The 27832-nt window shown below is 33.3% G+C and overlaps 1 protein-coding gene across 1 annotated transcript; it reads right to left on the minus strand.

Moving 5' to 3' along the window:
- Window positions 1-4887: 4887 nt before the first annotated feature.
- On the minus strand, window positions 4888-27557 carry LOC127859757 (hemicentin-2-like). Its single transcript, XM_052397266.1, has 8 exons — window positions 27407-27557; window positions 15634-15828; window positions 11644-11934; window positions 8351-8665; window positions 6980-7285; window positions 6069-6350; window positions 5571-5852; window positions 4888-5192 (listed from the first exon to the last, which is right to left on the minus strand). Exons 1-8 carry the CDS (start codon window positions 27555-27557, stop codon window positions 4888-4890), a joined length of 2127 nt encoding a protein of 708 aa, XP_052253226.1.
- Between the last annotated feature and the right edge of the window lie 275 nt (window positions 27558-27832).

Genomic DNA, 27832 nt, shown 5'->3' on the forward strand with positions numbered 1-27832 from the left:
TACGTAGTAAAGCTGTTCACCATACACGAGTTGATTAAGTTTTGGTCGCAAAAAGAAGTTATGGATAAAAAACAAGTTTATAATTATAATACACATGTCAAAAAGAACACATACATATATGAGTATGAGACGCGCATAAACAAGAGGTTGTTCAAATAATAAACTCATTTGATGGCTGGTAGATTATTCACTCCACTTTATTTGAAGAGTGTCAGAAACGGGCTTAAAAAGCCCATAAATCCTCAAAATAAACAAATATTAAGTACAATATATCGAAAATTTAAAAAAACAGATAAAAAAATCAATGATCCTCATAACAATAGCAAAAATTTTAACGCAAGATGTGGTATGGTAACATAGACTTAACAAAATACAAAATGTTCTTTTTTGTTTTTTTGCTGGACAATATATTAAACACATGTTCATGCACCAAGTTAGTGTTCGTGTGTCGTATGAATATATATCGTTGCGGAACATTAAAATTGGATTAAATGTGGCACACACACACAATAAAAACGAACATTTTGTATCTCATAACATCTATGTTACTGTACCACATCTGAAATTTTGGCTATTACTATATGGAACACTGTTTTTTTTTTTAATGTTTAACTATATTTTACGAAATATTTCGCCAAATATTCGTTGATTTTTAGTATTTATGTTACTTTCATATTACAATATCGGCGAAACTTTCCACTCCAAAATTGTTCGAGTAGATGTCCTATGAATACCCAAATTTCGTGTTTACGTACACAGCCTTACCTGCAAGCAATAATGTAAACTTATGTTATTATAACAGTGTCAAACAGTTGCCTTACACTTAATGAAACAAAGGAGCATAAATTATCTGCTCGTTTTTTTATACAAGTGTAATGTCGAGGCCGGTTTATGCAATCGTATTGTGGTTTTTTTAACAGATAGCACGCTGATTAAATCAAACATGAATTAAAGGTCAGAAGAAGTGGTACCAAAAGATCAACCAAAGTAATGTTAAACAGTTGTTAAAGGGGCCTTTTCACAGATTTTGGCATTTTTTAACTTATTCATTAAATGCTTTATATCGATAAATGTAAACATTGGATCGTAAAAGCTCCAGTAAAAAATCGAGAATAAAATTAAAAAAGGAAAAGAACATTGCCCGGACCAGGTTTCGAACCAGTAACCCCTGGAGTCCTGCCAGAGTCCTGAAGTAAAAACGCTTTAGCCTACTGAGCTATTCCGCCGAGTACACATGCTGGACGTATTTTATACATTATATAAGCAATCTTCGTAGTTTCACAAAATTTAACGACAAAAACAGAACTCTCCAAATTATTCAATCGTTTCGCGTTGCAACGCTTTATAATTTTTAAGTTTTAAAATCGTCAAAAGATGCATATAACGGCTATATTAGACCACGGTAAATGTTCAGTATTACTGTTTCCTCACAAATATCATAACTAAAACGAAAATTTGCGAATCTGAAACAACTTTTGTCAATTTTGTCAATTTACCAAAGCGTGAAAAGATCCCTTTAATACATTGTGTGTTTGTAAAGTGAAAACACTTCCATGTACAAACGACACATATAGTGTTGGGAAATCCTCGCTTTTCTGTGCAAATTGGTTTCTTTTTTTTTTCTTTTTTTTTAAGCAACAAATACGAGAAAACATGTCGGAATCAGTGTAAACTTAGTCGTTATGAATTGCGTTAAAAAAAAACCTAATGTTTGGCACAGACAAAAATATATTTAAATCATTTCAATTACTTTTTCTTTCATATGAATGTGTTTGTTGAGGAGATTGAGCAAATTAATGCAGGCATTTAAACGTATATACGTGCTTTATAACTTACCTTTATCACATTGTACAGATGTATTTTCATACTCATGTGTTATATCGTTGTGCGGTTGTCGCCTTAATTCAGAGTAATGATGAAAATCGCTATAAAATAAAACATAACATCGTCATAATGAGTCTTGTTTTCTTATTAATGGTAATTCATATATAATATATGTTAGAGCAATACTCGACTATGAACAAAATTACGAACTTATTGTTACGCCTGTGTTACCTTTCACCGCCAACTGAAATGAGAAAATAACCAAATGCCAATTAATTCATCACGTGGAACATACACATTATTTATTCGAAGTATTCGACTTCAGTTTGCATTTGGTTATCTATACATCATAGAATTAATTATTTATACGTTAAGGTGCAGTTCAAACGATAGTAATATTGTTATATATGCATGACTGTGACATTTCAGTGTGATTTCCTTATATTTCGAGAGTAGTGAACTCATTTCCACTTTACACATTAGGGACAGATGTGACCACTGGTATTACGCACCTGTTATCTCGTATGCGTTGCTATCAAGGGTATTGCCATCACCAGCACCAATTGAATCATGATCATTCTGCCTGCAAAGGAATTCAAATGGAAAAGAACCGTTACATGTTATAATTATCAGCTATTTTACATGAAGGTGTGTACTGCAGCAGCTCGTTTTGAGATGTTAACATCCTTGCTTTTCATGAGTATTTTTATTAAGCCTTTCTTCAAAGAATGTTTGTTTTTACTTCGACATGTTTAACTACGGCATCGATGAAAACTACGTACCGAAGCGCCTGTGAATTTTCATATATACCTAAAATGTAAATCATATGCACGCATTACCAGAAACATAAATGATATACACTTGTCCGATAACATGTCATTTTTATTTAAAGTAACAATTTCCAATAGACAAACACTCACACCCACATATCATACCGTTGTTTCTAAGTGCATCTTTTGGTGTCTCATATATGTTCAAAGCCTTACTCGTTGATTCTGAAATACGTGTTAAAATATCGAAGTTGTACGTTTGTTTGTTAACGAATGTTGTCAATATTAACCACCGATTATCATGCACACGGTTATCGTGTATTGCTTTGTTTTACATCAACAAAAAAAGGCACGGCTCGTGGTAATATCGTAAGGTCAACAAACTCTATATCTTGCAAATTAACAAAAACGTTTGTGGAAGCGCTATATATATATATATATATATATATATATATATATATATATATATATATATATATATATATATATATATATATATATATATATATCAGATTTACAGACATCCTTACCTTTTTTACGTACGCATGTACACTTCATGTCATATTTCCTCAATATAACAACAAGAAGCATAATGACAAGAAGTCCAACAAGTCCTCCAACAACACCTCCTGCAACACTGCCTGTATTTGACCTCATCTCGGATTCTGAAAACAGATTATATATTTAATAAGCCTTTGTTTATTTATTTGTTAATTTTTATTTATTTATTTTATGTCTTTGTTTGTTTCGTTTCCTATTATCCCCACTGATTTGATATAGACAAAGTTTGCATCATATTCACAATAATTTACCTCCATCTAGTTGTGATGTTGTAAATGTTATATTTTCTGTGCTCCCAGAAGACCCAATTATACTGTGCGATATCATGAAAGCAATATATTCTGAACTGGGAGTCAGGTCGATTATTGTGAAGTTCATTTCTTTTTCTCCTGTATCGTTTATTTGTTTTTCCATCCATGATCCCCTTCCCTTCTCCTTGTACATAATATGAAATATTTGTTGTGCTCCACCATTGAAACCTGGAATCCAGGTAATTGTGACTTCGTTGTGTTTTACCGAACGGATCAGTACATCAAACATGATTGGAGTATTTGGTACTCAAATTTTGTATAAAAGTAAAAATATGGGCCTTTACTTCTTACGATATTGTTGTTAAGACAAATTAAAAGAATACGACTAACGGCATCAACACTATTATTTGTAAACCAAACACTTACACAACAACATTAATTCTTTAAAACAAAATACAAACACTTGAAGAGGTTAAGTAATTTATATTTTAAGTGTGTATATATGATTTTTTTTCCACCAAAAACTGATCAAACATAGAAAATAACAGTTTCGAAGAAATGGTACCAAAACTTAAACGAAATTAGATTTGCATGCAATTTCAAAAACGTTTTGTTGTGTATAGTCAAACACTCATTCATGTACACTGTTGCAAAATCCTTTGTTTAATGTGCAGATTTATTCAAACAACACATTCAAACACATTTTATATTTTACAATAACACGTGTAAGTTCCGGGTTAGTGCCGAGTACAACTAATGAATAACAGTCAAGTAACACGTGTTTTAATTGTCGAACCATGTTACTAGTATACTATATGTTACTTAACTGTTCTCGTTATTATTTATGTGTTGCATTAGGACGCACAAATCAAAATGTTGACTTAAAAAAATGTATAACAACGCTGTAAATAATCAAAGCGCTGTAGGCGCTGAAGTCAAATGCCCATAGGGCGCTCAATGAGACTCAAAGTAACAAAACTTGATTCCTATAAATACAGCAATGAACTGACAACTGCAACATGAATCGTTTTGGCTGAAATAAACCTATAACAAATGGTTTGAGCAAAAATGTCGAAAAATAGGGAAAAACGATGTAACACGGCTAAATTTAGGCCTACATGAGGCCTTATCTCGCTCAATTAACAACGGAAGGAACATAACTGTTTTGACCTGTTTTTGTTGTGTCAGAAACCATTTTTTTCCCCGGCGGAGATATTATTTGAAAAAAAATGAATAGAGAACACATGAAAATTCTAGAGTTTTCACGAGTGTTTAAGTATATCCATCTATAATAAACTTATCCGCTCCCTTACGGCCAAGTTTTACAAAAGATCAATCCTATTTTCATACTTGGTTTACATATTTTTAGAACTTGGATGTCATGATAACAAATGTGCTGAGCAAGTTTCATAATAATTGCGAAAGATGTGACTTAAAATTTTCTCAAGCTTATCCATGTATACGTTTCAAAGTATTTCTTACTAACCATATGGAATCAGTTGAAAGGTCTCATGCCAAGCTGTACCAATGCCGTTGCTAACAACCACTCTGTAGCTTCCATAATCATGCTGTTTAACATTAAATATTGTAAGGTTGGAGACCAGACCACTAGACAATATGACGCAGCCAATGCCATTGACCATATCCGTACATGAACTCGCACAGTTTTGCCATGTGTAGTGTGGTTCTGGATAAGCAAGTGCGTGAAAAGACATGGTCGTATTTACAGATTGTGCACTACTGACATTGTTTTGAATTTTAATGTAAGGAGACTTTCTGGAAGAACCTGAAAATAAATAAAGATATGATGGGTATATTCCTTACAATATTTTGCGTTTGTGTTTATTTTATTAACATACATGAACATATCTTGAAGGTGATTCTAAATACGTATTGTGCCTCAAGTAATGCAATCGGCTTACAACACAGTGGCTCACTTTGCGAAGTGATTATTAAATAAGTAGTTCACTAACACATTGCACGCAAATCAATCTGTGTTGATGTACTAACAAAATAAATGCAAACCAATCAGTGTCAGTATATGGTACGCTGTATTGGTAATATCCCGTATTGTGTAATATTATACTCAGATAATTCAAGATCAATCATATGTTTTAACATCTGGCTTAATGTATGCCCCATAAAATTGTAATAATGTTCTTACACAGGACTCGCACGTCAATCTGTTTCCGAGGTGAACCAGGATACTCGTTTTTTCCCGTACAGATGTGAACGCCTGTGTCTTCACATCTCCCATAAATTGTGTATGAGATTGAATTTGTATTAGCCTTCTCTTGTTTTAACTCTGCGTCCTTTCTAATACTAATGGTTGAACCCGGGTTGCTCTCAAGGATACAGGTCATATTAACGGGTTCGTTTTCTGTCAAATTAATATGAGTTTCACCAGGGAACTTGTCAGTTGAGAATACCATTTTCTCTGCACCAACTACAATGATACAGATTCAATTAAAATCATTAGATATAAAATGGCAATTATAATGTGTTGTACTTACAATGCTACAGACAAAATATATGATTATGCTTCAATATACAAATATACTATTTCGTAAGATAATTGTATGATTTCTTTCAGCGTTCAATACATAGTTCTTATTCATACTCTGAAATAAATGTGTCAAGTCTATATTCAATACAAACTTACAGAAAACTTCTAAATGGAAGAAACCAGCATGACTCCCTATCTGTACACCTGGCTCAGCAGTCAGGTTGAGAACATTGGAAGCCTCGCACGTGTATATGCCATCATCTTCACGGAGTATTTTAGTAAGGTTTAAAGTGATTCCGTTCCATGTCCTACCAGACTCTTTATGAGTCCATAAAAATGTTGTATCGGGTGGGTTACCAGGTGTGTAAGGACAATCATATTGAAATGCAGTTCCTTTCACTGTCTGCTGATCACTCATTGAGCTCACTCTTGGACGATCTACAAAAGGGTGGTTTAATTACAAATACGTGAATGATTATAGAGTAGCATCAGGTATCGTAGTAATGGCCCCTTAAAGTAGTAACAATGCATATATATATATATATATATATATATATATATATATATATATATATATATATATATATATATATATATATAGATATATATATATATATATATATATATATATATATATATATATATATATATATATATAAAGTCATTAAAGGGCATTCAATAAAACAATACCGTCGTTAACTTGATGTAACAATTATAGCATTAAAAGTTAACACACCACAATTTAAGTAATACACACCCAAATATGTTGGTTATGGTTATTAGTTTAAAATGTATACATGTTTTTGTTTTATTTTGTTAGAAATGAACATGTCATAATCTATATCTTTTCAAATGAAGCGGCTTTTATCACTCATTGATTTTTACCGAAATGCTTCTAAAACCAAAATATCATATAGTTAAACGCGAACTTAATAAAACAGCAAAATATTAACCCATGAAGCAAATAAGGAAAAAAAGTATTTATACCTTTATATCATGTCAATTTCCAACCATCATATAAACATGAATCTTAGTATTTTAAAGACGGTTAAATATGAATACATTACAGAGCACATCCACATTCACTGATGACTGGTTATATCTGATCACAGTGCCTTCAAATGTTGTCACCATCCTGTTCTCGGCAAAGCAAGTTATTTGTTTTGAGACATCTCTTGTAACGTTTCCAAATCTGAGAGTAGATGAAGAGAACCCCGGTGTAGACCAAGTGTATGAGGCATCGGGAATGCTAACGGAGTCACAGGTGAGACAGAACGAATCCCCTTCAATGATCCTCATTGTGTAAACAGATGAATACGACCGTGTGTTGTTGCAGTGAGGTTGATAGGTGATGGTTGGTGCAGCAGGAGGAACTGAAAACAAAACTTTTGCAATCTCACTAAATGATGTGTTGTAACTTATGTACCGATTAACTATTGGTCTTTAATAGACAATGATTATATTTGATTAAGAATCAACATTGGGGAGTCAAAACATGTCAACATACAGTCGAAATGTAATAAATCGACTTGCAATACAGTGTACTGGCCGGGAAGCATTACCTTAAAATGGCCGGATACTGTGAAATAAGATGCCAGTCCTGTCCAGTTTCCTTATTTCTTATTTATTTAATAAAAAAAAAGGCTGTCTTGCGAATCGGCAATACAATTAAAATAAGTTTTTTAAAAAATGATTTGTATTGCTCTTTCGTTAAATTAACAAAAACTAGCTTTTCACACTTTACCGAGTATGGGAACGTCTGCCATAAGCAGGCATTTGTTTGACATTAGTAGTTCATTGTCAACTGAGATGCATAACAACTCGCCTATTAATTAATCCTTACACTATATCATTATGATATTGAGAATACTTAGTTATTATTGAATACATAAACGTTTTATTTATCGAGGTTTGGAAAGTATGAACCACGAGCGGTTGAAAGTTTAAGAAAGCGATAGAAGCAATCTAGATTATACGACCTGGTCACTATTTTCGTATATGAATCACGCGTGCTGTGGACCACACGCGCTTGACATTAACCAAATGAAGTTAACGCCTTGGGAAACACGCATACAATGGGCATTTTACGGTAGCGACTCTAGTTCATATACAATTCCGAACTGCCTGGCTGGTAACTTATAAATCACAAGTGTTTTTTTTTATTGAATTGTGCGTATCATTTAACAAGAAAAACACAATTACGTAAAACAGTTATGTAATGTTAATACAGGCAGGTCCTCGATGTGTTAACACTGAACATTACCACATGTCGTATACAAGGCTTCAAAATCTAAAAGATTAAACAATATTTAAGATGAGATATTGCTAACAATTCCATACGTCCCTGAAACATTTGTTCTATCAGGTTTCTTCAGTATATAGAGCACATTTATAAGACTAGGTACTGTCGCAAATGATAAATTGATATAAATACATACCCCATACAATTATGGTTAATGTCTGGGTCTGATTTCCTGACCTTGACTCTCCATATCTGATGCCAGATGATCCAAATGTTTCAACCATATTGTTCTGTGCAGTACATGTCCTTGTTGTGTTTCCAGTAATTTTGGCAATGTTGAGCTCTTGAGATGCTGGGTTTTGGAATGACCAGGAGTAGATTGACACCGGAGGATTTGCCTGAGATACGCAGAGGACTGGAAAACCTTCACCTCGCACAATTAACAGCTTGCTATTTTCAATGCGAGTTCCGCTCAAATTGGCGTAGTGGAAAACTGGAGTTGTTGGTGGGTCTGAGGACGTGAATATTTGCATGCACTTTATATAGGTACTATATTTTAGATGTTAGTATTCAAGTGAGATCAGATGGAAGTGTTCAGTTCTTTTGGTACAAGAGTTTAAAATGAGGGCATCTGGAACAATTCGCTCACTGGGTACCTTAAGGAAATTACTGTTCTGAGCAGGTAATATTAACATGATTTCGTAACAGACTTACATTTCTATCTATTCCAACGACTGAACGCCAGTTTTGAAAAAAACACAATCATTTTCAAAACCTTAAAAGATACCATAACACAATGTTTTGTCGCTCTGATGAGGTTTAAATTTGAGTGTGTAAAAACAGTACCTTAAAGAAAGCTCAAATGAATTAACCATAGCCACAAAAGGACACAGCCCAGCGTCATAATTTTCAATGGAAAGCAAGTTTCATGAATATGCTTTAACATTTTTTTCTTCGAAACAGTTAAAAAACTGTTTCTTTAGTTTGACTCAGTTACCTTGTTTTGAACCAAGAAGATGCAGTGAACAACTCGGTCGAGATATACGTGTTAAACATTTTCTGAATCATTGAGATTTGACAATACAAATGGCATCTCGAGTGCCCGAAAACTTTTTCTTTGTTAGGGTAAATTCTATTTTGACCGCTTAAAACCCAGTTTCAAACTCGCCCGATCGATACTTGAGTAACAATTCTGCTCTAGTTATGAATGGGCAATACATGTCAGAGTGGTCTCAAGCTTTTTCTTTAATTTGACCTTATGACAAAGTCTTGAACGAAACTCTGAAAAAAGGTTCTGACTACGTTAAAGGAAGATTGGGCAAGAAATGTTGCGTCTAGACTTTTCTTTTTTTTAAACTTTATCTAGTGACCATTATGTTGAAGCCGCAGGAAACGGTTTCAAAATCAGCCGAAATATGAAACATATTATTGAGAAGAATGTTCTCACGCAGTATTTTCTAGTTTTCAAATTTAATTGCTAGAATTGACCTTGTAACCCAGATTTTACAACCTCATAACCCAGTTTAAAATGAAACTAATATGTAATTGAAATATATGTTTCATCCCATTTGTTTTGAAAGATTCGGAAATACATGTTGTATTGCTCACAAGCCTTTTCTGTAATTTGACAAAGGGATCTATTTTGTGGACCTCATGCGCCTTGTTTATGCAACGAGATACCATTGGGATGATGATCATTCCAAGTTTCATGAAAATTGGTCAATGAATGCGGTCCTAAAAATGTTTACAAGCATCTATAATTTTACTTAGCGATATAGTTTGTTATCCAGTGACCCAGTTTCGAACTCGGCTTTGATATTATAAAGACAAATATTCTGACCATTTTTCAACAAGATTAGGTTAGAAAAGGAACCGAGTGTTTTCACAAGCTTTCCATTTATTAAACCTACTGACCTAGTGTTAGACCCCTAAATCAGCCGAGACAAATATTCTTACTAAGCTTCATGAAGACAAGAAAATAAATTTGGCCTCTAAAGTTTAACTGAGCCTGTTCTTCAAATTAACATACCTAACAAGTTTTTTTACCATACGTGAATCAGTTATCTTAGTAAGCATTGAAACTGTTGTCAAGCAATTTGGGTAAAACTCATTCACATTCGAAAACAACTGTGCTCAACCACACAAATAGTGTAGTACAATGACATAAAAAAAATGTTTGTTTTCATGCACACGACTTTCGAACCAAGCTTCACATGTATGTGCTTTACAGTTGGCATTATGATTTCTGTTTCTCATTGTGTTTTTCCATGGCTATATTTATCAAAGAACGTTTTTATTTGAGGTATCATCAAATTTCATTTTTACGATTTTTTAATAATTATAGGTACACGTTTTAAGCAGTTTGAGACCCTCACAGTTCTTAGAAACCTACAGCTGTCTTACATTAAGTGTTTGCTTTAAACTGTTAAAAAAAACTCTTTTCTGAAATATCCTTTTGACAAATTTTCTGGTTAGGTCTTTGGAGAGTAGACTATACATGCTTATGTATTCGCAAGTTTTTTTTGTAAATTGATCTGGTGACTTACCTCTTACCCAAAATAACCCAGTTTCAAACTATCATTGGTACAAATTTTTTGACAAAGTTTGTTTTTCATGAAGAAATATGGCCTTATATTAACAAGCAACATGTTGAAGAAAGATAGACATCACACAAAGAACCACGGAAAAAAGGCTATCACAAACGCTCACTAACAGCATGTTGGACTTAGTTAAGATAAAAACAGTGCAAGCATTAAGGCACAATGGATATTTCTTGTTCATGGCATATTATTGATTTTTTTGAAAATTGAAATCAATATTTGAACGAGAAGCGCGGTCAATAAATAATGGATAATTTACAGAAAAAAACATAGTTTATTTGTGTGTAATGATTTTCTAATAGAATTTTGGTGAATAAAAATAAAGTGATAAACATACACGAAAAGCTTACCGTTAAATAGGAACTATGGATATATATCATTTACAGAAACAACATCATTCGTCAGGTTTATTAAAGAAAACAAGAAATGAGGTCGACGTCATCAGACATTAAGGGCGACGCCAAAGTCTGGCATACACTTTCTGTGCCATATTTGTTAGGAAGACCAGGAAGATTGAAATGTTCCAAAACAATTGTTAATATTTAAAGAACATGCTTTATATCAAACTTATTACTGTTTATACACTTAGTACAAACATTCATTAATTACTTGTCCAAAATTAAGTACTTAAGATGGGTTATAAGTTCAACAAAATATATGAATATCTTTACAGGCTTATTAAGAAGTAAGCTAGTGAATAATAAATGTAATAAAGTCAAGAGATTATGTTGTTTTTACAATCAAATAGTGTAACTATCGATTTTTTAAATGAAATGTAGTGTTATAATTACAAGAAAGGTTAATTATAAGTCGTTAGTAACTTTTATTTCGCTATAAATAATAATAAATAGTACTAAATAATAATTATTAGTTTAGTTAACCGACTTACACAACACTTCTACAGCCACCGTCGCATTCGCTTGCCCAACCACATATGTATCTCCTGTTGACTGCATGGTGTTTTCAACTGTACATATGTACTGTTTATTACCGGAAGGATGCTGTAAATTACTCAGTACAAGATCAGCGTTGTTCGTTGTTCCCCCAGGTGTCCAGGTATATATGGGTGCAGGATTACTCTGACTAGAGCAACTGATAGTCTTACTGTTACCATTTATTATCTTTACTTTACCGGATACAGTAGAATTTCCTATTCTGAAGGTAGGGACAGTTGGTTGGTCTGAAAGAGTTTTATTCACAGTGATCAATGCTTATAAAGGACCTTTTACAAAACTTTGCATTAATGACACTACATATACAAGAAAGTCGTAAATGCTAAGCATCAAAGAGGTGCATTTTGAAGTTTATATTGCGACACAAACTTTATTAGGTTTGATAATTTTTTTAAGTACCAATAACGGAATCATAAAGCTCCTTATTTTAATTAGCGGTAGATATTGAATACAACGCCTCACTCTGTGTATTATTGTAATATCCCATAAACCGACCCTGCACAATTTTAATATGCCAAGGCGTTGCAGCGTTGTAAATAACGATCTGACTAGTAACACGGATTTTCCACAGGAATCTGAACGTGCGACTGCTTTTTGTGTTTTATATGAGATAATAATAATGAAACTCCAGTAAATTACAGTATAATAAGATAATTATCATAGATGTATTTCAGAGTATAATATAGAAAGGCCTCCATCTGGAAGTAATATTAACCTCGGTTCATGAATCTTTCTACTAGCTATGCCATATAAATAATTTGCAAAGTCATATCAAAGCCCATTAATTGACAGAAGATGTTATGTCAGTGCGCACAAATATTGATTTCGACCGTTTAATATTGAATACTGACAATATAGACAATTGAAACAAAAAGGGAATTTTTTCCAATCCATATAATATGAAATAAGTTATGAAACGTAATAATCTCGCCATTCCCCATGATATCATCTAACGCCAAAAGACAGTCAATATGACCTATCGAAAAATTCCTCTTATCACATCATTTTTCACAAAGTTGAACGCTTAATCAAAACATCAATTAATGAAACTTAAAATCATACCTAGTAACTGAACACTCTTAAAACACATAATGATGCAACTGTAATTTATTAATAATTAATTAATAATGTCATAGAGACAAATATTTGCCTTTTGGATTGGCGGCGATAAATGAGACTACTAAAGGGGTATTAACATTTTTCATTAAATTGTACCTAGTGACATTGTTTTGGACCTCAAGTGACCCTGTTTCTAATCCGGCATCAACTTCAATAATAATAATGTTTTGCCTGAGTTTTATGAAAATAAGAAAGAAATATGGCTTCTAGATTGAGAACAAGGAAAATGTTTGTAAGACGCAATTGGCATGATAAACGAGGTACAAAAGAAAATATTTCAAAAGCTCAACATGAACATGTTGTGCACAGTTTAACTAAACATATTTTTTCGTTTGTGACGCTTTTATTGCTTATTTGCAAAACTTGTGTATTATTAGATTATTACGTTATTAACTTTTAAACCTTGTGGTTTAGATGTTATCGAATGTAAATTTGCTTCCGAAAGTGTTCCGTTTAAATCCGGTGAGGACAGTTTTTAAGCATACTTTTTTTACTTGTTTTAAGCATTTGTTTAACTATTCATAATATTTTCAAATCTAAACACATTTAATGACATTTTCAAACAAGAGGGATTACAGGCTATAGGTCGCCCCAAGGGAAATGTAGAATTTAACCTGTTGTGCGTAATAGTGTGATGTTTGTTTAATAACTGTACGTTTTTCCTTTTTGTTCCACGTACGACACACACTTAATGTGGTATGAGACTGCATTGAAACACATTGAAGTTTCGACTAGAAACATAAAACATGCAACATCATGAGCATGATTTGAACAACTTAGCAGAGGATTTCGCTATAAATATAAAATTACAGCAAGTAACGGTCTGGATGGGGCTAATTTTGACCCGATCGGCATTATTGGAACAAACTTTGTAGAGGACCACCATAAATTTTACACTCCAAATATTAAAGACATGACCTTTGTGAATTCAAATAAGAAGATTATAACGTAATTAGTATTTTAATAAGGAGATCCCTGAGCGAGACCATTTTTTCTCTCAAGGGCATGATTGTTAAACAACTCAGAGAAAGACCATACAACGATTTAACCCATCAACTTTTTAAAGCCGTGACCCTTATGGTAAAAAAGAACCACCGGTGACTTGCCAGGAATCGCACCGGAAATGATTTGAACGACTTTTACAATGTATCACCGAAGTGTCATTCCTATGAGGATTTTCTTAACTTTGCCTAGCGGTTTATGGGGGGAATTCGTTAGAGGTAAACAGTTAACAGACGATTGGACTCACGAAAACACAAGATGGACATTACAAAATCCTAAAGGCGCCCCATTAACACATAGCATGTAAAGATACGAAAATATGTGAATCGATTACTTTAATATCAATATAGGTTCATAAGGAAACCAGCGCCTACAACTTTCTACCAGGATGGTGATTGCCTCCACTAACCACTTGCTACACTAACATGCTCGTTGCAATTGAAGTTGATAGTGAAACAACATTTCAATTGATATTCTGGAATCCATTTGCTGGTTTAAAGATAAAGGATTGGATATTGTTTTCGTATTAGTTGTTGTTTGGCATATATCGACTAAACAATATATTTTTTCATAGGGTACACATATTACCACACTCCACTTTTGTCTCAAAACCACCCTTAGGTCACAAATATTACATTTATAAATATAAATATATCTGACCAAATATGAGACAGGTGATACATGCGACACTATGTCTCCTAATGGAATTCAAGTATGGTATGTTATTTTAAAATTGCAGGATGACTAACATAACAGCCCCGACAAATCATTTGAAATTTGAATTTAAAGTGCGAACTTGATCTCTACAGTATGAAAACGATTTTTTCACATGACATGCTGTTTCTTCATATTAGTCAATAATGGCAAGTTCTTGCTAATATCTTGATGAATGATAAAATTAACAGTTCCGGAGAACTAAATTATAATGGCTTAATATGACATGTGAAGAGTTGCGTGCTGCATTATCATGTGATGGTAGGCATTTGCGCATATTGTTTTCGAAATTCATTAATTTAGACAATCATACAGTACTATAAATAAAGGCCGCCTGCTTTGAAAAAGCTTAATAATACAAAATATGTATACTAGCAAATTGTGTACATAAACTTTTCTGTCTTTGTTATATATCTTTTAAGCCGAAGTTGGCAACGACCAATTTTTATCATATTTAAAACACGCCACAGTAAATCTACAGCTCACTTTTAAATACTTACAGAGTATGTCCACTAATATTTGAGATGCGTTTGTTTTATTAACAGATGTGTCTCCGGTAGGGCTGATGGTATACCAAGCTGTCACTGCAAATATCCCTCCATGAGTTGTATTTATATTAGACAATGTAAGAGTCTGTCCAGTGTAGGAACCACCTGGATATGTCCACATGTACAAAGGACCTGGTTTGCTGTCACTTATACACGACATCACCAATGAAGTACCTTGACTTATTCTGATCGGACCAGTCACTGTCTGTCCTCGATATGTGAAAACTGGTTTACCAGGACCATCTGAAACAGCCAAGCGCAATGAAAACCACTAAATAAGTATGTAATATCAAACTCTGGTGTTTCAGTGATAGTCATGTTTATACAGTTTTAGAGCTTTACCTTACAAATTGATAGCCTCATATATAATAAGTTTCACACATAAACATAATTCGAGCTCAATAGTGCATTTTCACTTACAGGCGACATTCAGCGACGGCTGGCTTTGTGAAGATATGGGTGGTCCTAGATTGGTAGCTGTGCAGTAAATCTTCCACCCATCGTCTCCCCTTGACGGCGTAAAATTAAGTGTGCTGGAAGTACCCGTTTCATTTGAAATGCTAGATATCTGAGATGTAATTTCTACTGGAGGAGCACCAGGTGCACTGCTGACTTTGTACCAGTTGACTGTTGGCGCGGGTCGTCCAATAGATGTTTTACACAATATCTGTGTGTTGATACCGTCGATGACCGTTAAATTAAAAAGGTCTGGTGTAAGTGTTACAGAGGAGACTCTAACTGAAATGGATTAAATTTTACAGCTAAACATTTCATTGGCAACAATACTTTTGACAGAGAGCGTGACGTACATAAACTGTTTATTCTGTGACGTGTTTCTTACTTCAAGTGAAAGATTGACCAACTATTAACGCACGCAAGATATTAAAACATTTTGCTAAGCATACCAATGGTGTGTGTTTGAAAATAAAGCATACACATTTTATTTATATTTGCTGCGCATTAAGGCGCACAGTTCAGTATTTTACAGGGATGCAACCGGTACCCAAAATTACACGTATTCTTTGTTTCATTAAAATTAACTTACATTCACTATCTTCTTGGAATTTGTGGAAGGTTATGTATTAAAAAAATACTATACATTTATCGAATTTATCGATATTTTTATGCAACATAATATTAATTCTTAAGTATTTTCAATACAATTAAAACGAGTACACTTGTTTCCATCATTCTTTGTTTTACTGTCAAATCTGTTTGCCATTACGACCTTCGACCACAACAAACAAATTATACTTGACTATTCAAAGTTAATTAACAATTTCATGTTGTTGTAAAAGCACAGCATTTCTTGTGCTTAAATATGTGTTTCATTATTTCTAAAAAAATGTTTAATATAGAAATTGCTACCAATTTTCAAATCGAAGAAGAGGAAATCATCTACCAAGTGTGTGAGTTAGTAAAGAGTTAGTTTACAGGTCCCAGTGCCTCTTCACGACTGTCTGTATGTGATGTCCTGAAGTAGCCTAATTACTTGCTTTTCCAATTAGTTTTCTAGAAAAGTTAAAATGAGTCTTCTTCCTTAATTATTTGTAACAGTCGGTCAAAAGACTTAATTGGACACGTATTACCTTTATTTGTTCATATACCAAAGGATTACAAATTTAATTGTGTAGCTGTTTTACCATTGTGTAAGAATGGGAAAATAGTAAGAATAGAAAATGCCATATGTCGCATAAGTACTCATTTGAGTCAAATTACGATGCTAAGATCGATTAGATAAATCAAAATCTATGAACAGCATTTTTTACTGATTTGGGTTTCCTTTTCAGAGTGTGTTATATTATCGGGATGATAAATAGTATTGAGTAATATATTTAAGGTGAACATTGATGTATACTTATATTTATAACTGGCTCTTAAATATCCGAACGAACAAAACCAAACCCGACCTTACCAAACACAACATTAAATCAAATTTCAGGCCATACCGCATACCATGTATAGCAACCGCTTTCATTTTATCATTTAGGAATTTGTTTACGTGAAAAATACCATTATATAATACATGTTGAGGTATAAAGGGAAATCATTGCAATCTTAAAGTATCCATCTGCAAGACCTGAAGTCCCCATATCGTTACCAGAAAAACTAAAGCTATGTCAAAAACGTGACTAAATATATGCAATGGTGCAGGATCACGTGACTTTGTGGGTTTACGTTTACGTAAAACACACCGGTAAATGGTGTTTACTTAAGCATTTCAACTCTTGCATAGAAACAGTTATTTATTCTGCTAAAGACAATGTTAACTACATCAGAATAACTGTTGAGCTCACCTGATTGCTCAGGTGAGATTTTGTGACCGGTCTTTGTCCGTCGTCCGTCAGTCGTCCGTCCGTCCGTCGTCCGTCCACATTTGTACGTAAACACTCTAGAAGCCACATTTATTGTCCGATCTTCATTAATCTTGGTCAGAAGATTTGTCCCAATGATATCTCGATCGAGTTCGAAAGTGGGTCATGCTGGGTCAAAAACGAGGTCAATAGGTCAAAAAAAGGAAAAACCTTGTAAACACTGTAGAAGTCACATTTAATGCCCAATCTTCATGTTACTTTGTCAAAATGTTTGCCTTAATGATATGTTGGTTGAGTTCAAAAGTGATTTCGGTCCGTTGAAAAACATGGCCGCCAGTGGGCGGGGCAGTTTTTCTTATTTGGCTATAGAGAAACCTTGTAAACACTCTAGAAGTCACAATTTTTGCCCAATCATCATGAAAGTTAGTTAAAACATTGGTTTTATTGATATCTCAGACGAGTTCGAAAATGGTCCAGATCGGTGAAAAAACATGGACGCCAGTGGGCGGGGCATTTTTCTCTAAATTTATATAGTGAAAACATGTCAACACTCATTTTGTCACATTTTTGGCCCAATTTTCATAAAATTTGGTCAAAATGTTTCCCTTAATGATATGTTGGTTGAGTTCAAAAGTGGTTTCGGTCAGTTGAAAAACCTGGCCGCCAGTGGGCTGGGCAGTTTTCCTTATTTGGCTAAAGAGAAACCTTGTAAACACTCTAGGAATCACAATGTTTGCTCAATCATCATGAAAGTTGGTCAAAACATTGGTTTTATTGATATCTCGGACGAGAATGAAAATGGTCTAGATTGGTGAAAAAACATGGACGCCAGTGGGCAGCAATTTTTCTCTATATGTTTATAGTTAAAACATGTGAACACTCTAGAAGTCACATTTTTTGCCCAATTTTCATGAAATTTGGTCAGAACATTTGTTTCCTTGATACAAGAGTTGAGTTCGAAAATGGTTCCGGTCAGTTGAATAACATGGCTGCCGGGGAGGGGCAGTTTTCTAATATTTATATAGTAAAAAAAGCTTGTGAACACTCTAGAAGTCTTATTTTTTGCCCAATCATCATGAAACTTGGTAAAAAGATTGGTTGTATATATATCTCAGATGAGTTCGCAAATGATCCCGATCGGTCAAAAAACATGGCCGCCAGGGGGTGGGCAGTTCTCATTATGTGACTAGAGAGAAACCTTGTGATCGAACACTATAGAAGACACATTTTTTGCCTAATCATCGTGAAACTTAGTCAATACATTGGTTTTATTGATTTCTCGGCCAATTTGAAAAATGGCTCAGATCGATAACATACTTTTTAGCTCACCTGATTGCTAAGGTGAGGTTTTAGGATTGGTCTTTGTCCACCGTCCGTCCGTCCACATTTGGGTTGTAAACACTCTAGCATTCACATTTCTCAAGCATTCTTTATCAAAGTTGCTGGAAGATCTCAGTCAAGTTTGATAATGAGCAAAATTACATAATAAATGCCATAATTATTGCCCTTAGATTGTCCAATTTTTCACTGTATTATTCAAAATCCTTGTAAACACTCTACAGGTCACAATTTTGTTTCAGATTTTATGAATCTTGGTCATATTTATTTTTGTAAGCAAAGTTTGATGTTTGGTAAGGGGGGTCAACTCAAAATATAGGTAACCTTGTCAAATCTTACAAAAATAAAAACACTCCATGCTCCAGAGTTTTGGTTCAATAATGATGAAACTTGACCAGGATGTTTGTCTGGACAATATCTAGGTAAAGTTTGACATTTGGTTAAGATTGAATGAACTGACTCCTCTCAGGTAAGCGAACTAAGGCCATCTTGGCCCTCTTGTTTAAATAAACCTGTGTTCTTGGCAAACAATACGATGTGAAGAGCATCATGTACACATTTATTCTGCACGCAACATGAAACGTTGACACCGATTTCAGACGTATTCAATGATTTTTCATTCAATCTTTAGATATGGGCAAAAACTGAAAAAAACTCTCTTTTATAGCTTATGATTTTTTCTAATTTATTTCAATTACATAAGATTTGTGCAAAATAAAGTTGTTTACAGCTCGTGTACAAACCCCGTGTTAACCCCGTTGACCCTGCACCTTGTATTCACGAATCGCTTACGCACCAAGTTCACATACCTGAGGAATTAATCGATCACTGCCCGTAAAAACTGTATTTCGCAGATAAACACTTGATAGTGATAGCATATTCCGCGTTTAAATGCATATCCTTGATAAATGCAAAAGAAGTGAAATGCGCAATATTTTAAGATTGTATGCAACAAAATCAAAGTCACACGCCTAAGGAACATGTGGATCACTGCACATGAAAGGTATGTAATGTATGTGTGTGTATCCCATGATGATTTCATAAAATAAGTTTCATTCAATAGCTTGAAAAACAAGAAGTTGTTTGCTCCTTATACCTATAGCAGTTTACGGATTATAACATTATGATGCAATAGCTTGATACATTTAGACGTAAACTGTCGATTACCGCATTACAAAATTATGTCTTTCACATCTACACTTAATGTTTTTTTTTTATATTTTCCGTTTCAATTAAATCCAAAACACTATTTTCCTTTGCAATATATTTTCAGAATATAATATTGTTTTACATAGTTGAGTTCAAACTTATTTAGCCAGGTATTAACAAACAATCGCGAAACATCTACAAGCATTTTCCTCATGCATGTAAGGCTCCAGCAATGAATCAGGTGGGCAAACAAACCCTCTATTATTTAAGGGACTGTAAAGGTTCTGCAATCTAAAACACTTAGAGCATATCCAAATTATGTGCGCACAAACAATCCAAACCTTAACTTAAATCATAAAATATCTTGCAAACTGATTGCACATGGTGTTTAATGCCGATGTTGAACTGCAAAGATTTCGCAAATGTTAATTTCAGACAGCAAAGATTGTTCAAACGAGTATATAATAATGTTTATTATGGTTTATTTCAAATCGTATCATTCAAAGAGGGTAAACAGTTCATGACAGCATGTTTGACGTATAAGTTTGAAAAACGTGTTAAAAGCTTATACAACTACTAGATGATTGTGTTTCAGTTTTATAATACGTTTCCTTATTAATTATTCTCATCAAAGAACGTGTACATAGACATGACAATTTAAAGCAAAACATAACAATGTATCGATTCTTCGGAAAAACATTTAGGACTAGGTACATGTTTAAAAAGACCTTTTCACAGATTTGGGCATGCATTGAAGTTTTGTTTTAATTTTGTTAATTTACCAAAACGTGAAAAGGTCACATTGGTGGTTGAAATATTTTTGCAAGAATTCAAGCAGATCTTTGCAAAAATATTTCAACCACCAATCACAACAAACACATTAACATTTAGGTATAATTATGCCACAAATGAATTTTGTGTTATTTTGAGAACCCCCTTTTTTATAATCACACACCTGACTTGATTTATTTGTCTTACTTTTTAAATTGTTTGTACAAAGGATCCCTAGTCTGATACTTGCTACTTGACTGTATTAATTTTTGAAATGACTTTTCAATCATTTGCAAGTACCTGATTGGTATGTTCAATGTCTTTGCATTTTGTTTGCATTTTCATTTCCAAGCTTATTTTAAGTACTACTGATATATTACTTGTAGACTTTGCATTATTATATCAGAATGTGTTTGAAAACTATTAGCAAATAATTGCTTATCTCGTTCTTATTTCTTTCTTGTAGAATATATCCTTCAAAAGTCTGTTGCAACTATGCTTTAATTTATTAACAATACATTTGCATATTCGAACATTGCTTGCATGTTTCTGTTTTCCAACGTTTTGCAAATAAGTTGCTTTATATCGGTGTCCGATTTTTTTCTTTCATAATAAATATGAGCTCAAAATAGTATTCAAAAAGTTGACGAAGAAAATATTTAATTCGGTAAATACCATAATAATGCTTGAGATAGCTTTAGACTTGAAGAAGTAATTTGCTACACACATGTATTATATTTTATGCGTAAAAATATTGTCATAAAAGATGCGCTCATCAGTTAATAAAGTGTAGGTAAAGATAAGACAAAGTCTAAATTGATTTTTCTTATTTTACCCTTCTAACCTAAATTTTGACCGTGACCTTCGACCTAGGGACATGATTATAGTGTGAGCCATTCAGTATGCTTCCAACTATTGCAAAGTTATGTATAACCCATTCATAGACCATTTTACATTTGCAATATCGAGTCATGTAGAAGTTTCGACCTTTGATTAAACTATCGATAAGGAGGCTGACAATGAGGAAGCATTGAATGCCTATACAGAGGCATTATATTGTTCAGTTTATAACATGTTAAAAATAAATTTAAAAAAAGTATTGTTTAATTTTCGGTTACAGTTTTACAGTCAAAATAAATTAATTTAGTTTATTTGAATATGCTAATATTTTTTGTATATAATATAAAAAAAAAATAACTATCACACGATCTCCGCTTGTGATAATGTAAATATTAAGCCTGTCATTATTCATGAACACAAGCAATAAGAAGGTTATTTAGGTACCCATGGATCGGGTAACTTTTGGGAAAAAGATAGCATTACCTTTCTAACATTTATATCATTATCTATCGAAATACATGTTCTGCAAACAAGAAGGCAAATGACCCTGAGGGGCTCTCCAAAGACCCGACGGAACAAGTCGTTTGAGAGATTGGAGAACCTCACATTTTTCGCAGAATTACTCGCAGACCAAACGCGCGTCTAAAATAATCGTTATCAAATAGACATATGTAGTCAGAAAATAGAAATAAAAATGCAAAAACTAAACCCGCGAGTTAAATTTAGACACATAATTCTTGTGTATCATTGTCGTAGGTATCGGAAATCTATAAAATGATAAATATGTCACGTATACAAAATATATTAAACTATTCAGCTAGTTGTGTTTCTGCAAAAAATTGGCAAACAAACTTGATTCAAGAAAGATTGTAAACATTTCATCCACACAACAAATAATAGCTATGGTATTACCAATATTTGATTATTTAAAATATTCCATATACAGGATGTATATTTACGTAATAAGACCTTACATCTATGTATAGAGGATAACTCTACTGCAATAACCCAGTTATTGGGCAGGTTGTAGTCTTTCCTGCAAAACATAATGTCTATACAAGGTTCAATAGGTCACTTAAAAATCTTGTATAGATCACTTGATAGATTCAAATTAATGGCCATTAAAACCATGTATATTGAAAGAATGGTTATATTTGATTTATATGAAACAGCTCTTGTTTTATTGTGTTCATCATTGGGATCTTCTGAAAAATATATTATATTAACATGAAGTAATGAATATATTTAAAACGAGATGTCAGATATCGTTAAAAACAAATCGGACCAAGTGTCATGAAGATTGGACCAAAATTGTGTTTTATAGAGTGTTAACAATATTAAACAATAACCATAATAAATAAAATCCCCGCCGACTATATTTTTGAAGCATTGAATCTCTTTTCGAACTTGGCACAAATATACATCAAGACAATAATGTTCTGACCAAATTTCAGGACGATTTGACTTAACTTGTTTCTTTAAGAGTGTTAATTTTTTCATCCAACCTTTTTGCCTGGTTTTATCCTCTCGTGATCCAGTTTCACACCCAGTCGTCATTTCATTGTGATACATGTTTTAGGCAAAAAGAATGCTAACAAGGTTTTGCTATAGCCTTATAAAGAAAATTACCACGCCCTTGGCGGCCATGTTTAACAACGTACAGGAACAAGACCGAGGTATCATAAGAGCGAATTGTTAAACAAGTTTAATGTATATTGGACTTATATCTGACTTGTAGAGTGTTCACGAGTTTTTCATAAAGCCATATAAGGCAAACTTTTCCACGACATGGCGGCCATGTTTTTAGACGAACCGGAACCATTTTTTAAAATTTGGCGGTGATATCATAAGTACAAATATCCTGACAAATGTCATGGACGTTTGAGTATAAATGTGACTTCCAGAGTGTTAACAAGCTTTGTATATTATTTGATTTGGTGACCCAATGTTTGTTGGACAATTAATGTGTCCTCAAAGTGTGCTCAAAATGTTGACGACGCACACGCAAGACGAACGACAAACAAAACGCGATCACAATTATCAAATTCTCACCATGAGCATCGTGTGCTCAAGTAAATTGAAAAAAAAAAGAGATGTATTTCATCATGGGTTCAAATTGGTACACACTACTTATCTCCCATTAAATTGTAATATAGTATGCGTGATAAGAACGGAAACAAGGGCATTTTCATCAGTTGATGCGTCTAATTATGGTGGTAATCCATGAATATATGGCAAAGTTATTGATGATAAAGGAAATTTCGCACAGACATATAGGCAAACATATGAAACACGCACGTGACCTGAACGATTATGAATAGTATTGAAGTCAAACGGAAGTAAATTTGTCAATCCTATATTCAAAAATAGTAGGAGTTGTTAAACATTTTTTATAAGTTTAATTTATTATTTATATTTAATCTGATGAACTAATTTTTAACGCTCGTTAACAAGATTCAAACTCTTCCCATATATTGCCAAGATAAAGATTCTGACCAAGTTTCATCAAGATTGATTCATAGTTATGGTATGCAGAGTGAAAACCAATGTTACTTGAAGATATTACCAGATGACATAGGAGCACATTTTGACCCAGTTTTATCAAAATTAAGTCGCACATGTTGTCTCTAGTGGTTACAATCTTATTCTAAGATTTGTCATGGTAACCTAGGTTTAGACGCACTTTACCCAGATGCAAACTCGGCCCATATAATGAGCAAATAAAAATCAAGATTAATCAATATTTTTTAGTCATTAAGTGGTCTCTCAGGTGGTAATAAGGTGTGGCCTAGTGAACTTATTTTTTTTACAAACGTGACCCAAATTCTTATTTTGCAGGTTATTTTGTAGATAAACATCTGCACTAAGTTTCATCAAGATCTGATAATAAAATAATTATGCTGCCTTTAGAATAACAAAGAGATGGAAGTTGGCAACGCAGCTACGGATACCATAAATAAGGCGATCACTTTGTACTCACTGTAGCTAACAATTAACGATTTAACTTTACAAATTGTAGTAAAAACGACCCGATACGTTACAATACAAAATACTCGGCACAATTTTCAAATTTGTTGAAAAAGAAAACATTATAATTTTAACATAATCATCAAAAGCAATTACACACTAAACATAAGTTTAAACTATATTAAATATTTTTACGAATTAACCTTCTGATCACGAGTATAACATACATAAAAAAGTATTGAACAAACAATTCGCGTATTCATTGTTGGAAAAAAGGGATGAACAACTTTAATTTTGTATTTACCCATAAAGGTTAGGTTCGTGATAAAAAGTTGTATGCTTGTATAACGCGTTAAGTGTCTTCAATTTGAACAAAATACACATAGTGCTTCACGAGGCGGAATCTTATACACACAACACATATCTTAAATATATTATGAAAATATATTGCAATAGGGAATAGTGTGGTGAGTTAGATTGAGAGGTAAAATATTAATTTCACCATTTAGTGTGGATGGGCATGACACAATTTTGCAAATATTCTTGTGTAAATAATGCTGCTGATCGTCCAACAATTCCTTACCTTAACATCCTTTTACCATTTGGGTAATTCAGATATTTAAGTTTGAACGAAACCCATCACGTCGTTTAAGAGGATATCGGTGTACTCGAATTTGAAGACCATGTATTATGTTATGGATAAACCAAAAAAACTAGTCAACAATAATCATCATATAAAACTCTCTCGACTAGTATCAGCCACTTTTATCAATTGATAAGAACAATAAACCCATATCGGATTAATCATAGAAACAAATATTTAAATTAAGTGTCATGAAGTTTTTGACCACAAATGTAGTTTGAAGATTTTTCAGATGCTTTTTCTTAATGTTAACGATCTTAAAAACTTACAATTAGCAATTTGTGATCGGTTGATATCAAATGGTAACAGCAGAAAATCCATTATTTAACCTTATACATGAGGAAAAAAGCTGAGTAAGTTTCATGACGATTTGGCGAAACATTGTGACTTCCAGATTGTTTAAAATGTCTTACTAAACATAACTGAAGAGAAATTCAATTATCTATATTTAGCTTTGAAGAGTCAAAATATTTTGTGGGATAATTTAAATGTTACACTCACAGGAGACCTTTACCTTCAACCTATCCCCATGTAACATGATTACTAATTTGAAAGAGTGTATGGTTAAGCATAAATTATATATGATGCGGTAACATAAAATGTTACTGGCAGCTCTGACCTCGATATTTGAACTGGTGACCTTAAAATAAGAATGTCAATTCATGACGGGAAAAGATCCAACAAATTTTAATAATTAAATGTCATTGCGTTCAATTTACATATGAGAAAATCGGTTTCACGTTTCAAGCATAATTGACATTGACTTGTTAGCCTCAAAATCAATTGGTGTATTTTTTTACTCCAAATGAACCTTAAAATCAATTGGCATGTTCAAACATGGAGATGACAAGCTTTCTTTAGATATAGTACGGAAATAAATTTAATGTTACACTTTTCGGTGACTTGGACCTTTGACTAAATTGATTTTCTTTCCTCTTTTCCTTATAATTAACTATCACGACCAATTGGAATTCCTGTATTTCAACGACGTTCCTCAATATCGTCCAAAAATTAAATTTTGTGTCGATCTACAATATTACAAGTAGGTTCAAAGAGGATCAGTTAGCTCAAAAAGTAAAGTACTAGGCTACTAATCCGACGATCGCGGTTTCGATCCCCAGCCGGGTCACATAACTTGAGTGGATCATAAAATATGTTCTAAGGGTATTATCACCCTACCTTTGATTAAAGCATACAGTTGGAAACGACCGACTTATAACCGAACTTAACAATAAACAAAGCAATATATGTAGCCTGTTACCGCAACTTTAAATGTGTGGGATTATCATTGAAAAACATTGTGTAATTATAAAACTTTAATGATGGCCCTGAATAGCAAACCTAAATTTTCAATTAAACAAGTGTTGGAATACCATTCAACATAACCAGCGATTATATTAAATAAGTATATCAATAAGTATAATTTTAAGAAAGTTAAAAAAATATTCATACATAACGCCTGCTAAGATATTTTCGACTGGGAAGGTCCAGGCCTTAGCGTTCCTTTATTAAAACAGTGCGAAGCAATTTTGAACCCAGAAGCATTTTTTGAAAAAGCCTGGTACAGAACCACTTTGAGATATTATATTTCACATTCCAAACATATAAATATGTTTGCTTAGCGAATTTAGATCTTAGAAGACCACCAAACGATATGACTTGCATAATTTTACACTTCTTGTGTGTGTATTTTGCTATTTAGGTAAGTTTTCAGTTTATAAATCTATTTTAAGCACTAATGACCTACATATGCAGCGGACCAGAACGATTTGAAAAACTACAAATGGGGTTCATCAAGGATCATATCTGTAAAATTTCGTGTGGCATGTCGTTTGAATGAAGTTGATGAAGAAACAAAACAACGAACGACATAGAGCCACAAATGAATATAGCTCGGCATCGGCTCTTTTTGCTCGCACGCGCTAACAAACGTTTCGAGATATTATGATCGAGACATGGTCCATGGCAATAATCAGGCTATTTAAATATTTTAAAGATATAAATTATAACTGTAATAATACGCACGCTTGTACAAGATATCGCCTAAAATGAATATGATTAAATATGAAACAAAGGCACTAGGAAAACCAAGTATAATCAAAAGTATCTTTAAGTGATTTGTAGCTAGTATTGTATTTAAGTTGAGAAGAGTTCATAGTTATCGATTATTGTTTTCGAAATCAAAATCTGCTATTACCCTTTGTAAAGATAAGCTCATAAAATCATATAACGTTGCCACTTCAACATATGTTCTTAGTATTTTCCGTAATCATAAAGTGTAAAGATAACTTACCAAGAATATTAATCTGTAGTGTATTGCTAGAACCTCTAAATCCGCTAAATCCGTTAAATGCATCACATCGATAGGAATCCCCATGGTCACCATCCTGTATCCTACCAATCGTACACACGTACAGGCGGGCACTGATACATGCGCACGTCATTCCTGCGGGAATCGGACTCGCAAATTCACAGGTTCCGCTTGACAGCCGATCCATTTCAAACAGTCTTGTGAAAACTGACTCATAGCTCTTCTTTTTCCACCACACGATATTCAAAGCATCTTGTGATGTACTACAATTCAAGGTGAGTGCACTCCCTTCAGTTACTGCAGATCCATTTGAAGATGTGCCATTTCCAGATAGGGTCACTTCCTGGGCGCCTGAATTAACATTCAATGAGTATTATAAAGTCAATAATTTGTGAATAAGTTTCATAA

This window comes from Dreissena polymorpha, chromosome 15, assembly GCF_020536995.1.
Source record: "Dreissena polymorpha isolate Duluth1 chromosome 15, UMN_Dpol_1.0, whole genome shotgun sequence".
Taxonomy (NCBI): domain Eukaryota; kingdom Metazoa; phylum Mollusca; class Bivalvia; order Myida; family Dreissenidae; genus Dreissena; species Dreissena polymorpha.